At 45.5% G+C, this 15,685-nt stretch overlaps 1 protein-coding gene across 2 annotated transcripts in view; it reads right to left on the reverse strand.

Annotated features, from left to right (window-relative positions):
• Window positions 1-15,685, reverse strand: part of AP1AR (adaptor related protein complex 1 associated regulatory protein) — a 202,273-nt gene that overhangs the window by 66,641 nt on the left and 119,947 nt on the right. The window contains exon 6 of one of the 2 annotated variants that reach the window (XM_085636195.1): window positions 5,879-5,977. The exons of the other annotated variant lie outside the window; for it this stretch is intronic. Within the exon in view, the coding sequence (XP_085492321.1) occupies window positions 5,879-5,977 (99 nt within the window). The remainder of the gene's footprint in view (window positions 1-5,878; window positions 5,978-15,685) is intronic. 2 annotated transcript variants of the gene reach the window in all.

Here is a 15,685-nt window from a genome sequence, read left to right on the forward strand (position 1 = left end):
CATCAAGTCCTGGGAGCCCCCCACCACTCAGACGGAAGTCCGGGCCTTCCTGGGCCTCACAGGATACTACCGGCGGTTCATTAAAAACTATGGTAGCCTCGCAGGGCCTCTCACGGAGTTGACCTCCAAAAAGCTCCCGAAGAAGGTGCAGTGGACCCCCCCGTGCCAACAGGCGTTCGACGCCTTGAAAACCGCCATGTGCACCGCCCCAGTGCTCAAGGCCCCCAACTACTCCCAAGAGTTTGTGGTCCAGACCGACGCATCCGAACACGGCATCGGGGCCGTCCTCTCGCAGTTCAACGACAAGGGCATAGATCAGCCCATAGCCTTCATCAGCCGAAGGCTGCTGCCTCGAGAACAGCGTTGGAGTACCATAGAACGAGAGACCTTCGCCGTAGTCTGGGCCCTCAAGAAACTACGGCCCTACTTGTTTGGAACCCACTTCCGAGTACAGACGGACCACCGGCCCTTGCGGTGGCTGATGCAGATGAGGGGAGAGAACCCCAAGCTATTACGATGGTCAATCTCCCTCCAAGGGATGGACTTCACTGTCGAGCATCGCCCCGGGACGGATCATGCCAACGCCGACCGCCTGTCCCGGTTCTTCCGCTTCGGCGAGGAGAACCCCCCAGTGGATGGGTAGTTCTCCACGCCTTTCAGCTGGGGGGGACGCGTGTGAGACCGGCCTCACGGCGTATGCCCTCCCGATCATCCAGCCAACCTGCAACCACCCCCAAGACACGGCATCTCCGACTCCGGCCGCCCCAGCCACACAGACCCGAGGGCCGGCCAGAGTCCCCGACAGACTCGACACCCTACCACGCATGTCCGACCGAGGGAGCGGGAACCCCCGAGCCAGACCAGGAGACGCCAGCCCAGTCACACCTCGGATCGCCTTCCCCCGGGAGGACTCGATCGGCCACCAGGCCCCTGGGGAGCAGGCGCCTCGCCTGCCGAGCATCTGGGGACCCTCCCAGACCCACCTGAAAAGACCAAAGAAACGAGCGGCAGGAAATCCCGCCGAACCCCCCTCAGTCACAAAAGGCCCCTCTCTGCGAGGACTCCGGACTTCAAAGGGCAGGGGGAGTATAATAGGGGGTGCCGGAGGAACGAATGGCAGAGAAGACCTGGAACCATCGGAGCCTGCTGACGCTGTCGCGGCTCCCGAACGCCGAACCACCTGGGCCTGCTGAGTGACTCGCGGCCCCCAGCCATTGAACCATCTGAGCCCTGCTGACGAGATCGCGGCTCCCGAACTCCGAACCACCTGGGCCTGCTGAGTGACTCGCGGCCCCCAGCCATTGAACCATCTGAGCCCTGCTGACGAGATCGCGGCTCCCGAACTCCGACTACCTGTGCCTGCTGAGTGACTCGCGGCGCTCCCCTCGAGGACGAATTGGCAAGAGATCGCCCAGAGACACAACACCCTCCAGCTCGAGGATTGTGAGCTATCCGCAGGGTACTTCGCAGAGACACTACCTTCAAAGACTGTCCCGCTACCCCCAACCACCGATTTGTAGTATCTTGTGCCGCTGCTGTACTACTTGCACCTTGGATCATAAAGATCCCTTGAAACCTTCGATAAAAGAACCTATCGTCCTGCAAAGAATACGTGTGGTGTCACTCTGTTCGTAGTGTAAGCTCAGGGTGTGCGCGCCCGGTTCGGCCTACTTGGGAGAGGTGGGTCAAAGGGGTGGGCAAGACGTGTATCGAACCCCCCTCCGGCGAACGCCTTTCCAACATTTAGCATGCCTGTTTTCAAAGGAGTGTTAATAATATCCCATTGCCATTGATATTCGGGTATTAACCTCCCTAACACCCTTACACAATTTGAGACAGGAACCAATGCATACATTTCAATGAAAGCTTGATGTGGGTATGCTTTTACAGGATACCGAATAATCTGGCTGACAGATTTTAGATTTATCATCAAGGGCTGATCATTCACTTCTTTGCGGAGGTTGAACAGACTCCTCATGGACATATTAAGAAAGCATAAGGCATAGATCCAATTCTTTACCAATAGTATACAAAGCAGCCCACTGTGTTTTAATTGGCATAGGCGTGTCGGAGCAAATCAAATGGACAAGTTAGGCGTTTCCCCATAGTTCACAAGTTATTTGGTATTCATTTCCATGTGGGCGGGCAAACATCCATTTGCGAGATGGCAATGCTGCCACAGACTGAGTTGGAGGAATCCCAGTATGAAAACATGGTTGTCGTGAGGAGCCCTGAAATTACTTGCCAGCAGGTCAGCCTGGAACTAGGATTCATGCACCTGTTCGAGGACTTGCAACTACAAAATGAGCAAAAAGCTTTGGGGTCTGATACGGTTAGTGGGTTGAGCCAATGAAAAGCCAGTAGAGCATAAATCAACCTATTCTTTCAGAAGTTGAGCAAATGTCTCAGCAACAGAGGTACCTTTGCTAGGACTGAAAAGTCTCTGTGGAAGGCAAATGGTGTGGATCATCTGCACTGACGTCAAGAGTGCCCAGGTTTGCAAGCTTCACGCTCTTGTAATGTGGTGGGTTAGAAGTACTGGCTCTTCCTTTTTTACAACTTGTTCAGAACCCATTCAGCTTTTCCAGCCTATCCTTTGCCTGTTCGTATAACCTTCTGTCAGCCACTTTTCCAAAGAAGCTTCTAGCTTTTCTATTTGTAATCTATGTACAATGAGCACTCGGAAAGAGACGTTGAGAATGTTCGGAGGCTTTTTTCTGAAAAATGGGGAGATTCATATGTACTACGTACCTGCCATACATCTGCAGTTTTACAATACACTTTCGTACATTTATTTGACTTGTTGAGTACTTTTACATAAATCTAACAACAGACACTCATGTTACGTGAGAAGATATTACTAATGTAACACGTTTTGAAAGGGAAACGTGTACTCCATTAACAGATAGTGAGGGAAGTTGTGTCATATTGCGCCAGTGGTTTCGCTGAGCCCGCTTATTAGTTCCAACTCTTTCAGCACATTGTAGTTTAATGTTATAACCAAGGGACAAAATTTCCTATCTACTGAATGTCTCCATCTTCTTTGAGGCGTGTCTAAATAATGTATTGCAGGGGTAGAGGGTGGAATATAATGAGGTGTACTAAGATCGGATGCAATAGTAGACAGATATGGCTTTCTAGACCCAACTAAACAAGTCATAAAATACATTCCACAATAAAGGAGGATTTTGGAGGTTTTATTTTTCTACTTAAGTTCTCACACACCTCTATACTGTTTATACTTGCATTGTGCTGTTAGCAGTTCATTGTCTTTTGAATCTGGAATTTATGTGGCCAAATACAGTCAGTTATCCCAACCAAACATGAAAGCACATCAGAAAATATCTAAATCCCATTCCATCTTTAAAGTTGAGCATTAGGAGCCTCATTAGGGGAGCTGTTAACCCACTCGTTAACTCCACCTCCCAGAGTTATTAATTAACAGGGTAAAGGTAACTGTGGGAAGATAGTGCAGCAGAGATTAAGCCTGGGATCCTTAGGGTCACCTGGAAAATGAGGACTACAAGGGGATTCGGTAATACATGCAAGAATTCCTCGGTAAAACCTAATTTCGACCTGGAGTGTAGCCCTAAGAATGTTGCTGCTTTCAGAAGCCGACAAGTCCAGGTGAAGCTAACTAGATCTGGGGTACTCCTGCAGATCTCAGAATCATGATGGAGCATGTAACTTTGCCACTGCCCACATCAGAATTCAAAAGCTACTCATAACTAGGGTCTAAATGGGAAGGGTGAAGAATTAATCAACTCTGTTGAGCTAGATTTGTATCACAAGGAAGATGTAAGATTTTTCGCCATCTAAATAGAGGTCAGAACCAGCGGAGGCCAGACTGAGTGTGCTATGAAAAGCGGGGCACTGCTGCTTTCCCTGACCGTTTTCAAAGTCATGTGAATGTTTGAGAAAAGGCAAAGGCATCAAACCATTTGCTCTACTTGAAGGTTGGTTGACAAATTGGGCCTTTCTCTGGCTTGCCTAGAAGTGTATGTCGATTAACCCATTTTTGCTTGATGTTCCCACATGTATGAGAAACCGCAGACAACTGGGCTTAACAAATTCCACCTCCTCTTTTCCCTCTGGGTGGAATGCAAGGGGAATGTTGCTGGTAATGGTCCATTCGCAAAACAGCACCATATCCTGCAAAAATCATGAGAGCCTGTTGCACTCTGTCCAGGTGGAACAAGGCTGTAACGTTGTACATCTAAATCTGGTCAGTCTTTTCTTGCAAAAGGAGTGACAAGAAAATGCAATCGTTTTCATCTCCAAATGGCTGGGTATACAACGTGATCTCTGCCTCAGACCAGAGCAAGTGTAAATGAAGATGAACCAATGAGTGGACATTTTAACAGCACTCACAAGAGTCAGTTATCTCACTCATCTAAGAAAATGGCCTCAGGAAGGGGCAGTTTGGCACAAGCGTGCGATGGAAAAAGGCATAGCCCTGACTTTAACTAAGCATTGGCGAATGCTACTGATCTGGCTTGCATTCAATTACAAACTAGAACCATTGGCTTTGATAATTCACGAGAAGATTGCTAAGTAATCCAATATGTCTTTCCCTAATGTAAACCCTTGGTGTGTCTGGCATTTGTTTTACCATAAAAAGTACTAATGTGTTTTGCAGCTAATAAAACAACAAAATATAAGTGACAAAAATGTTGATAATGGAGTGTAAATTCAAGATGTAAAATAGTCACTGATGTATTTCAGAGGAACCACTTTCTGGGAGATGGAAAGTTACACCAAACAGCCAATAGCATGAGGTGAGATGTATACTCCTCTGGGTTGATGCAAGATTCAATTGACACCTTCTCAAAGTAGTGGCTGAAAAGGCAATCTCAAATAAGCCAATGGTTGAAGGGACATGACTTAAAGCCCACTTTATTTATTTGTAATTGATAGGTCTGTAGACCACAGCGCAGCCAAACCAGGCCGAAAAAGTGCAGAGAATAGTGTGCAGAGCAACAAATTAAATATACTTTAGTGTATCCGTTTAAAGATCCGTAGAGAAGCCTAGCAGTTTATTAAAACAAAAGGGGGACAATGCCACTATCACAATTCCTAACTTTACGAAAACACAAAACTAGGCAGAAGATTCCACCAATTTACAGACTAGTGTGGCCTATTGCAGTCAGCGTAAGTTCCCAATAATTAGAGAAGGAAATTAATAAAAGAGCAATTTCTACCTAATGTCTCTTGTGTAGGCAATGCGAATCCTTCCTGATACAGACATCTTCCGCAAACAATGACTGATATTCAGTTTGTTGTTCTATGGTCACCTTCAGTGAACACAACAATTAAGGGAGTTTCAACGTACACACACTTTTCAGAAAACATCCTTTGTCCCCCTGATTGACCGAGTAAAAACTTGTTACAGAAATGTTTTGAAAGGAAACAATGGCAAATACATCAGAGCCACAAATTAGGCTGTTCACGGAGACATAGAATATGGTCTCACTGGAGTCGCAAAAGTCAAAGTTATTGTTTTTAATTAATTTAAGTGTCTCAGCCTCAAAGCCAACAACAAGAATGGAACCAATCGAAGGATGGAGTTTTTGTCCATCAGCAACAGTGTTCTTTTGGGCCCCTGCATGCTACTGGACCAGGATGACACTTGACAGCGTGCTCAATGTATGTACGTATAGATGTGTGTAGTATTTGCCTGGCGTAAACCTACAGCTCATTGGCTGTATGGTTAACATGCTAGCCATGGTCACTAGTTCCTTTCAAGGCACTTCTGCAAGTTTGGTTGCCAGTAAAACACAGCATAAGATAACATCAGCAAGACGCAAGGCATTCATATTCAACACAAAAGATATAGTAAGAGCAGCACTAATGCCCTTTGGGGTCTGCATCCCCTCACCTCCAAGAGCCTTTTCTGCTTGGCTGCCCTGGCGGCCTCGCGCTGTGCAGCATATAAAGCCTCCTCTTCTAGTCTCAACTTCTCCTCTTGTAAGGCTAACTGTATATGAACAAAACAATAAGGGTTAACCAAATCAGAACCTGTCTAACTGACCTATTCATATAGGAAAAAAACACAAAACAATAACGTAACATAGAATAAATCATAAGTAAATAATAAGCATCAAACAAACGCAAAATGCTGACAGGGTGTTTTCACGGGCAATGCACATGTGCAGCCTTCTTTGCAAATCAGTAGAAATAAAAGACACAAATGTTGTCAGTGCTTTGTTAAGGTGGTGTCACCATGTGCCTAAGGTGAACAATGTACATGGGGGAGACAGCAACCTATCATCTGTGACTATCAGCAGGGTTTATATCCTTTGGATGATAGGAGCAACATTTGGGGGGGTGGGGATTTGAAACTTCACATTATTTGTTCGATTTCAGACCACAGTGGCAGGGAATTACGATCTGCATTACCAAGTTTAGCGGTTAATTAAGTCCAAAGGTTGCCGGTGGTGGGCATCAATACTAATTTTTGGGGACGTTGACTTATTTTCCATCATCAGATGCTGACCCAGAACACGAGAGAGAAAAGGCAAACAATGAAAAAAGGAGCAGGAAGAGACAGATAGGAAAACAGTGACAAAAGAAGATAAGGGAGATTAAAAAGAACTGCTACAGTGAGATAAAAAGGCATGAAGTGTAGAGTGGTAGAAGAAACGTCCTGTGGTAGAGTCAAGTCTAGGAAGCCTCAGTATTCAACAACCACAACATTCGACATTGTCATGGTCGGACCATCAAGAAACACCCTGAACCTCAGCACGTATTTGTTTTATTTAACCTACTAAGCACCAACCACGTTGTTCCCCAAAGAACTTGATTCATGGCATTCTCTCTTCAGACCCCAGCTTACCACTCCCTTGCACAAGCTGTCCAGCTTACTTTTAAATGTAGACCTATTTGAAACATATGGTGAATTTGTTTCAAAGTTTTTGTTACAGAACCTCAGGAGCATTACTAATGCACTTCACAAATGAAACTATGTATTTAACATCTTCTCCGATTAGGTAATTTCCATCTTGTAAATTATTTGACTAACACTCACACATTCGTACCCCTTATAACATTTGGGATGATTGTAACCCAAACTTTTTATAACACATGATGCACTAACTTGATATTGCTCTATCCCATGTAATTATGTTATGAGTTCCAAGGCTTGGAATGCTAACCACAACAAGTTATGCCATATCTCTAAGCAGTGCTGGGCTGGTGGTGAATTGACACATCTGCTTCTTTTGGTATTCGTGACCTCTTGCATCACTCTCAGGACTTACCTCAGTTTTTAAACTGTCCTTGAAGCTTGTCTTGAGCACATTAGCGAGGTAAACAGAATTATCATGAATTTTGGTATACACCAGTTTAAAGAATGATAAGATGCCATGAAAAAAATAAAAGCTTGGCGGACCGAAAGATTGGCCTAACTTACTTAAAATTACAGGACCTTCGAATGCCTTCTAGGGTGCACATCAAATATTGATCTAAAGATACGTTTTCCATCATCACTGGCTTAGTAAATTGGAGTCTCCCATTGTTCCTCTTTATTGAAGAGCCCATCTGGTGAACATTGTCATAATACAACCCAACCTGATGTAATTAACAACAAGACATTCCGGCATCCTTACTGTTGGTAATTGTTGATGATTAAAGATGGTGTAAGAGGTCAAGCATTTTCTTTTCACTTGATGACCCCTTTGAGAAAAGCCTGATGCAGCGTTATTCTGCAGGTTCTGATCTGAAAATTGAACTGCAATGTCCTTTGTTTTCCATCTGCCAAACACAAAATGAACCATATAAAATATGCATTTAAACAGAGATAACACCGAGGAGCGTTATCACCTTCCGAGACTAACATAGCCTCAGTGTATCTGCCATATAAATCCCCATAAGATACTTTGCAATGATCAATTTAAATGTTACTGATTTTGAATATATATTTGAGTTGATGTATGTAAATGTACTGCTGCGCCAAATGATGGCTATGATTGTTTATGGTTTCAGGATTTATAGAGGGCATGGTCACCCAAAGACCTCATGGCGCTAATACTCAAAGAAGAGAAGGACAAAACCCGTAATACTATGAGTCAGAGCCAAAAGCCCTCCTAAAAAGCCAAGTTTTCAATGAGTGCTTAAAAGTATACAAAGATGACATTGAACAATAATGTAAAGTAAGAGAGTTCCATACTCTGGGAGCCAGGGCTGAGAATCTACATCTACATTCCTAGATTTAGAAAACCGAGGGACAGCTAATAAATCGGCCTTCGAAGAATGCAGAGTCCTCTTAGGGGTCTATCTGATTAAATGTTTAGCAGGAAAATCCGATGCTAAGCCATGGAGAGACTTGCATACTAGGAAGCACACTTTAAACCGGATCCATTGGGCAACGGGAGCCAATGAAGTTGCTTTAATAATGGGCGGGTGTGTATCCTAAAAGGAACCTTACACATCATCCTTGCTGCCGCATTCTGGAGCAGCTGATGAAGGCGCTTCAAGTCACCTTCTGGTAAACCTAAATAAATGCTGTAAGCGTAATGTAAACCGCTGCCAATAAGTGCTGTCATAATTGTTTTCATGACATCAACAGAAAAGTATGAATTGAGTTTCCTTAACATGCGAAGCAGGAAAACTGCTTTAGACACCACGCTGTTGATCTGTGGTTTCAGTGACAGAGGTTTGTCTACTAAAACACTTAAACATTGTGCTACCCCTTTGGGTGTAGGAAAATGACCTAATTCAATTGGCCTGTACAGGTTTGACCAGGCTGTGGGGTTCCTATTAAAGACCACCACTAAAGTCGTTTCAGCATTCAACTTCAAGGAGTTTGCCCTAAGAGGCCCCATAAATAAAACGCATCAACTCTTGGAACAAAACATGAGACTTGTGATGGTCCTCCAAGCAGAAGAGAATCTGAGAATCATCAGCATAATTGAATATCCGACATCCTCTGCTGATTAGCTCCTTTATCAGAGGTTGCAGGTAAATACTGAACAAATAGGGCGAAAGGGTAGAACCTTGAAGGACACCACAGTCCACTTTTACTTTATTGGTTTTGAAGGGAGGAGGTGAACCACATGAGTTCTATCTTCCAGGAAGGAGCGAATCCATTGATATGTTGCTCCTATCAACTCTGCTGCTCTCACAAGCTTTAAATGAAGCCCATGATCTACAGTGGTGCTGCAGAACAGATCTAACAATATCAGGGCCATAATGTGGCATGCATCCAGTTCCATTCTCAGATCATCAATGGACGATAGGAGAACCGTCTCGATGTTGTACTTAGGTCTGAACATGGCTTGTTGAGAATCTAGGAATTTACCAGTTTGAAGATGGTTACTTGTCTCCAGTGCAGCATGTGTTACTAGTAATGTTGCACAAAAAGAGAGTAATGAAATAGGCCTATGGTTATTTCGCATAGGCTGGTAGATATTCACTAGAGGAACAACAAATACCTTTTTAAAGTACTTGGAACCACACCTGTCTGAAGAGAGGTGTTAAGAAATTTACTGAAGAGGCTGTGCTATAGTAAAAGCTAAGGATTTCATTACACTTGGAGGGATGGGGTCATTTGGCGAACCCGATTTAATTTTGTCCAGAACCTTAGAAGTGCATTGTCTCTCAACAGGGTAAAATCATCAAGAGTAGCCTCTGCTACGTTCACATGTTGCAGCCACTCCACTGTTAGGCTGCCTTTTATAGATTAATTGATCAAACAGATCTTATCCACAAATAAAATTATTACATTGATTATAATGAGTTTGAGTGGCCAGTAATGATTGCCTAACCTTAACAGAAGATGAAAGGTCTCTCATGATCTAAAAAATCTCTCTCTAGGTTTTCCGTGCCTCCCTAATCCTACCAGAATAGTACCATTGTTTAGTTTGAACAATCAGTATCATATATAAGCAATGCTGTCTTGAAAGTTGCTTTGAGTTCCAGTTCATACGTATTTCACCATTTTCATTCAAATTGCCTCATTCTAATTTCGCCTTTTTGAGTTGCTGGGAAAACCAAGGTGTGGAGCACCTATTCCTAGAGTCAAGTTTATTTCCCAGAGGAGACTGGGATAACCCGGCATTATCTAGCCACAGATAAAAGCGCTACGCTGCTTCATTCCATCGTTGATAGAGTTAGGCCTAGAGGTTTCAAGCAGCTTTGTGATCTTCTTCTTATCCAGTTTAACCCATTCTCCGACCACACTTGCCTCCCGTGTTGCTTCCTTAAAGGCACCGAGGGTAGTCCGATCGAATTGGATAGAATAGTGATCAGATCATACACAGGGTTTAATGCAACACGGGCTAAGCATACAGTCAGATGTCCACACAAGGTATAAAGTGTGGCCCTTCAAATGAGTGGGTTTATTAAAGTGTTGTGTCAGCCCAAGGGAGGAGATAAGCTCCAAAAAATAGCTGGCTTTTAGAAATAGCAGTAGCTTCTTCAGTCCAGTAATTAACCTATAATCAGCAGTTTTCTTTTCGTTTTTTATTTATTTATTTACAATTTATCACAAGGGAGCAAACTAATTCATGAAAAAGTGTAGGGAGGATTGCTATATAGTGCGGAGGACAGTACACTATCAGAAAATGAAAGAACTGTTCCTGACACTAAGTTAAAGAAAGGCAAGCCCGCCTCTGTGTTTATTTCAACCTGTACTTTTTTATTACGTTTTTTTCTTTGATATGGCTGCAACACCACCGCAAAGTTTACCTGCTGGATGATTAACACGAAGATTAACACAAAGAAAGGAAGAACCCTTTGGTATGTCTTCCAGAATGGAAGACACACAGGTATCAGTGAGCCATGTTTCAGATAGTAATTGAACATCTGGCTGCAAGGCGTATAGAAGATCAAACATTTCTAGACTGTGTTTCACCAAGGATTTCGTATTTAAATAGTAGATACAAACCAGTTTTTAGGTCTCGCCTGAGCCAGCGCTTTAGCGCTGCTCTGGCGAGAGCTATAGAAAACGGGGATTTGGAAGTGCAAACGAGTGCTTTTCAGGCCCCCAACTACAGTGCATGTGCGCCGGGCGCGCGCACCATTTGGCAGCCTGCGTGTACATTTCGCGGGCGCTTTGATGTTCTCAGTGAGCCCCGCGGCCAGTGCGAACATCAAAGCGCCCGCGAAAATGATTTGCTTTCACTTTAACGTTCGCACCTACTTGGCAGACTGGTTCTCTGTTGCTCTTTCCTCCTCTGCTCTCTCTCCTCAGAGTCCGTCCCTCCCCCTGTTGCAGCAGCTGGCATTACACGGGGGAGGCAGGCGTGCCTGGAGACCATTCCTGCTCAAGCCAGTCTGATGGTATCTTGCAAGACCTTCTGTACACTTTCTATGCCCTCTCAAAGAAATAGCACGTTTTCCTCCAAAAGTGACATTTCATAAAATGTTCGTGATTTTTTGGTAATGACATTTTGCAAATCTGTTATGAAATTTAACAAAGTACACCATCTCAGATGCTCCTTGGAAAAGCGGCGGTCTGCTTCAGTGCTGCACGCATTCTGTTGTGTTGTTTTGTGGCGTTCGGGCCCACGAGGATGCATCAGTCATCGTTAAACTATTGCCCCCTCTGCTCAGTGGTATAACCCAGCAGTGTTATGTCTGTGCTTGGAGCATGGGTTTATTGTTCTCGACAGTAGACTTTACTTCGGGTTCTCCACGGACTTGCTGGGAGTGTTGAGTTTCTAACCATTTGCTCTGCTGTTATGTGGTTTTCTTTCAGTCGAGCAATCCTTTGTTTGCGGACTTAATCTAGGTTTTTTTTTTGGGTGGCGGTGGGGTCCGAGGGGAATGGGAGAGTTGGTTTGTGCGCATTCTCCTTTCAACTTCCCCATTTCGTGGAATAGAAGGGCCATATTGCTGGCGTTTGTAGACCAGAAATGTGTTTTTTCCTGAGGTGAAGTGGTGTTTACATTTGACTTCGCCTCGGGGCCCCTTTTGCCGTTCTTGTGTTTTCCACTGCAGTGAGACAGCAGATTACCCCGCCCCCCGCCCCCCTCCCGCCTCCACAGTCGGAAGGAAACGACAAGAAACAGAGGGGAACTCCGCCATCAGACCCTAGAGCTGTTTGGTCTGTGTCACTGATCGGGGCACTGTCGCCACATTAAAATATGGCCGACTGTGGGGCACACCTAACAGCTGACCTGTGCGAACCTTTAACCGGGTGCTTCCTTTCCACCCCCTTTAAAGCCCCTTCAACTTTATTTGGAATCCTGTTGCTAAAGGAATTATGAAAAAATATATTTGTTAGATCAAATGCCTCTGCTCTGCCACTTTTTGAACTGTTGTATTTTTGGAACAGACCTGCCTTTGTTGGCACAATGTCGTAGTCTGGGGCACTGGAATTGTGCAGCAGTGGACGACCATATTATGCGGCAGGGTTGATTAAATTATGCAGCACATATTGTGATGGTATTAGTTCATTTTTTGTCGTTTTGATACGTGGTAACTGTCTGGGTAAACAATTCACCTTATTAGTATTAACACCCAAATCCGGCAAAAAGTAACTGAAAGATGACCAGTCTAACTTTGCGACGGGCCTTCCAGTGTGGGGGAGCACTGCTGCCACGTTTTTATCCGCCACGTTTTTAGTAACTTTAAGCAGATTATGGATTATGCGGCAAATCTATAATTATGGGGGAAAACGTTACAATTGGCAGAATCTTATAATACCCGTAGCCCTGGTCTTATTACATCACATTTAGAGGGTCAGATGCAGTCTTCTGGAGCGGCCGTGGAAGAGTGCAGACTCCTTGGTGTCCATTCTTCCTGCTGTCTGGTACCCCAGCCACTGGAGAAGGTATCCCTGAAGTGAAAAACTTAAGCCATCTTCACTTCTTTATAACCCTTCATCCCAAATTCCTATAGTGCCATGCTATACCCGCCGCTTTCCACCCAGGGAAGTCGTATACACAGTAAGCTCAAAGCAGAGGTGTTTCTTGAAATTCGGCCCTGCAGGTATTCTTGAGGTGGGTCAGTTGCACTCAGCCTGCCAGTTTGTCCCAACAATAATGCCGTCGAAGCAGCAAGCTATTGCCCCAAAACACATTTTCGTCACCTTTGCCTGTGATAAACAATGGAAACCATTAGAGTAGCGACTGTCGTACCATGCAATATGGCAGGTTTCTATTGGAGATGATCACGTGCATGTGAAAAATAAAATCAGCAACGTAAAGAGCAAGTTTGGAATTTTGCAAATATATTTTCCTCCGAAACGAACTCAGCATGCCTGAACGTCTGCCCTTTCTCTTCGTGTGACAGGTGTGAATTCACACACATTGTGAGCTAGTTTTACTAAAATGAGTTCAGGAAAGTATAAAATAAGGCACACTTTGTTGGCATTTGATTTCATGTTTATTTTTTTTTATCTTTTCACTACGTGTGAAGTGTGTGGCACGCTGATATAGTGGTATGTTAGGGTCGGGATAATAGCTGGTGGGGGTTAAACTCCACCACTGGTCTGAGCAATTCTTAGTCCGTGGCGAATGACGACGTGTCGGTGGCGAATGATGATGAGCTGCTGAAGAGTTAACATTTCAGCTTCTTTCTGAATTGAAGTAATTTTGGAGCAGACTTCATTTCTGGAGGGTTGATGTCTGAATTCCTAGCCATGTGTTCTCCGAATGCTTGCCCTTTGGTTTCTTCTCTGTAAATGTGAAACACCTTCATGAGCTGATCCAAATTCACAGGTTTTAGGATGTGACCTCCTGCAGAGCTACTGGACTTTCAAGTGTTTTGCTTCATGTGCTTTTGGTTTTTATCTGTTTAGACCGGATACTGCTGCTTATCCTCCCTCTTGGCTTTTGGTGTCTTGATTACCTGATATCAGTTGATATAAGACTTCACTTGTAGCCAGATTAGTTCCTCCAGTCTTTTTGGAGCTGCAGTGTAAGAAGCTTTACATCGCATAGCCTTTTCTCCTTGCACAGGACATGGTTGGAGGACCGCGACATTGAAATGTACCACTAATGAACAACTCAGTTTTACAATTGCAACACTTGGTAATCTTAGTTTCTCAGACCAGCTCTACTTGCAGGTTGCTGACATAAAGGCATTACATCCATTTCTAAAGGCCCGTCTCATAGTCCCTTTCCTGAACCATAAAATCTTTTTCCAGAACCTTGAAAACCTTTAATGCGTTCACCCCCAAAGGATACACCGCGCCAACATCGCTCACCGGTCGGACTAACATCTGCCTCTCCTCTTTTGATCTCACTCCAGCACAGTCTGGCTTATGTTCGCATTTACATGGGACTCCATGACCTACCACTGGGCAAATATCATTGACTAGTATGAAGGAGAAAGCAGATTAATATATGTACCTCTGCTTTAAATTCCTGGCCTATTGTTAAACAGAGCAGTACCCAGCTAAGCAAACGCTAATCCTAAACAAGCATTTGCAATGCAATAGGTCTCGCATTTACGCGAGTTTTAGCTATTGACATTACAAATAATAATGCCTTTTTTTTTAAGCATAAATAAAAGGCGTTGTTATTTACAATGCCAATAGCTGAAACTCTCGTAACTGCGAGACCTATTGCATTGCAAATGCTTGTTGCTTTTTCTTTTTAACAGGTGACACATGTTAAACTATGGGATAATTTAAGTGATTTAAGAATCTCTAGTAGGGGGAGGAGCCAAGATGGCGACCGGGACGGCAGCGTAGGCTCCCGGCTCCGTGAACATCCGCATCCCGCACAGATATCCTGCACGAGATCCTTAGCCTGCGCTATCTACCCGTGTTGGTGAACGCGAGCGGCAACCGGCCGTGTGACCCCGAAGTTTCTGGCAGCGGTACCGCCGGAGAAATGTCCGTCTGAAGTTTGCGGCCTGTGCAGCCCTGGAGCCGGGACCTCGAGTGGACGCCGTGGCCAGGCGGCAGTGCAACAACAGCGGCCTTTGGTGACTGGGTGGGGTCGGACTACCGGAGTGGTGCGAATGCCGGACTGCGCTTCGCCGTGGTCGCTCCTACCACTAAGCGTAGCTGAACGCTTGCGTGCCCGAGGTGGTAACTCCAAGACTCTCCGGTGATTGCTTCAGCCTTCGCCGGTGAGTTGCCCGGACGCCGCCCGTAACTTGCCCCAATTCTTGCGGGCTGCTCCCGGATTTTCGCGGGCGCTGGTCCGTGGTGGGGACGACTGTGGCCCGTGACCACACACCGGACAGATTGTTTGCCTGCCCTCGGAACCCTGTTACCAGTGCCATGGAACCCGAGGCGCTTGTGTCTGAGTCCCGGTCCCGATCTGGGATGGACCTACCCAGCGGCCATTTTGGTATGCCAGAGTCCACCATCCTGTACACTGGGTTGCAGCAGGATTGGGAGGGTGCGACTGAGGAGCGTAGCGGAGCGAGCGCCGGGAGCTGTACTGGGGTACGGTGACCTTCTCGAGGCTCTCGGTGCCCTTCACTCCACCTTGATTCACGGCGCCTGGGTGTTGGGGAGCAAGCTCGATGGAGTGACATCAGCATCGGAACAGTTGCCGCCTGCCTATCCCCAGGTACACTGGGACTTCTTACACCGCGCACGGGGGGACAGTGTCGTGGCCGCCCCGGTGAATAGTACACGCCTGGACTCTCCGGACAGTATGTTAACGTGCGATCAGCTGGCTGTGGATCTGGTCTGTTCCGGAGGTTTCGGGCCTGTGTGGGGGGTGGTGGCCTTGTCCCGTGCGCGGCCTCCGACGACCCAGGCAACATCCAGGCTACGGTC

The sequence above is a fragment of the Triturus cristatus genome, chromosome 2_1 (genome assembly GCF_964204655.1).
Source record: "Triturus cristatus chromosome 2_1, aTriCri1.1, whole genome shotgun sequence".
NCBI classification, from domain to species: domain Eukaryota; kingdom Metazoa; phylum Chordata; class Amphibia; order Caudata; family Salamandridae; genus Triturus; species Triturus cristatus.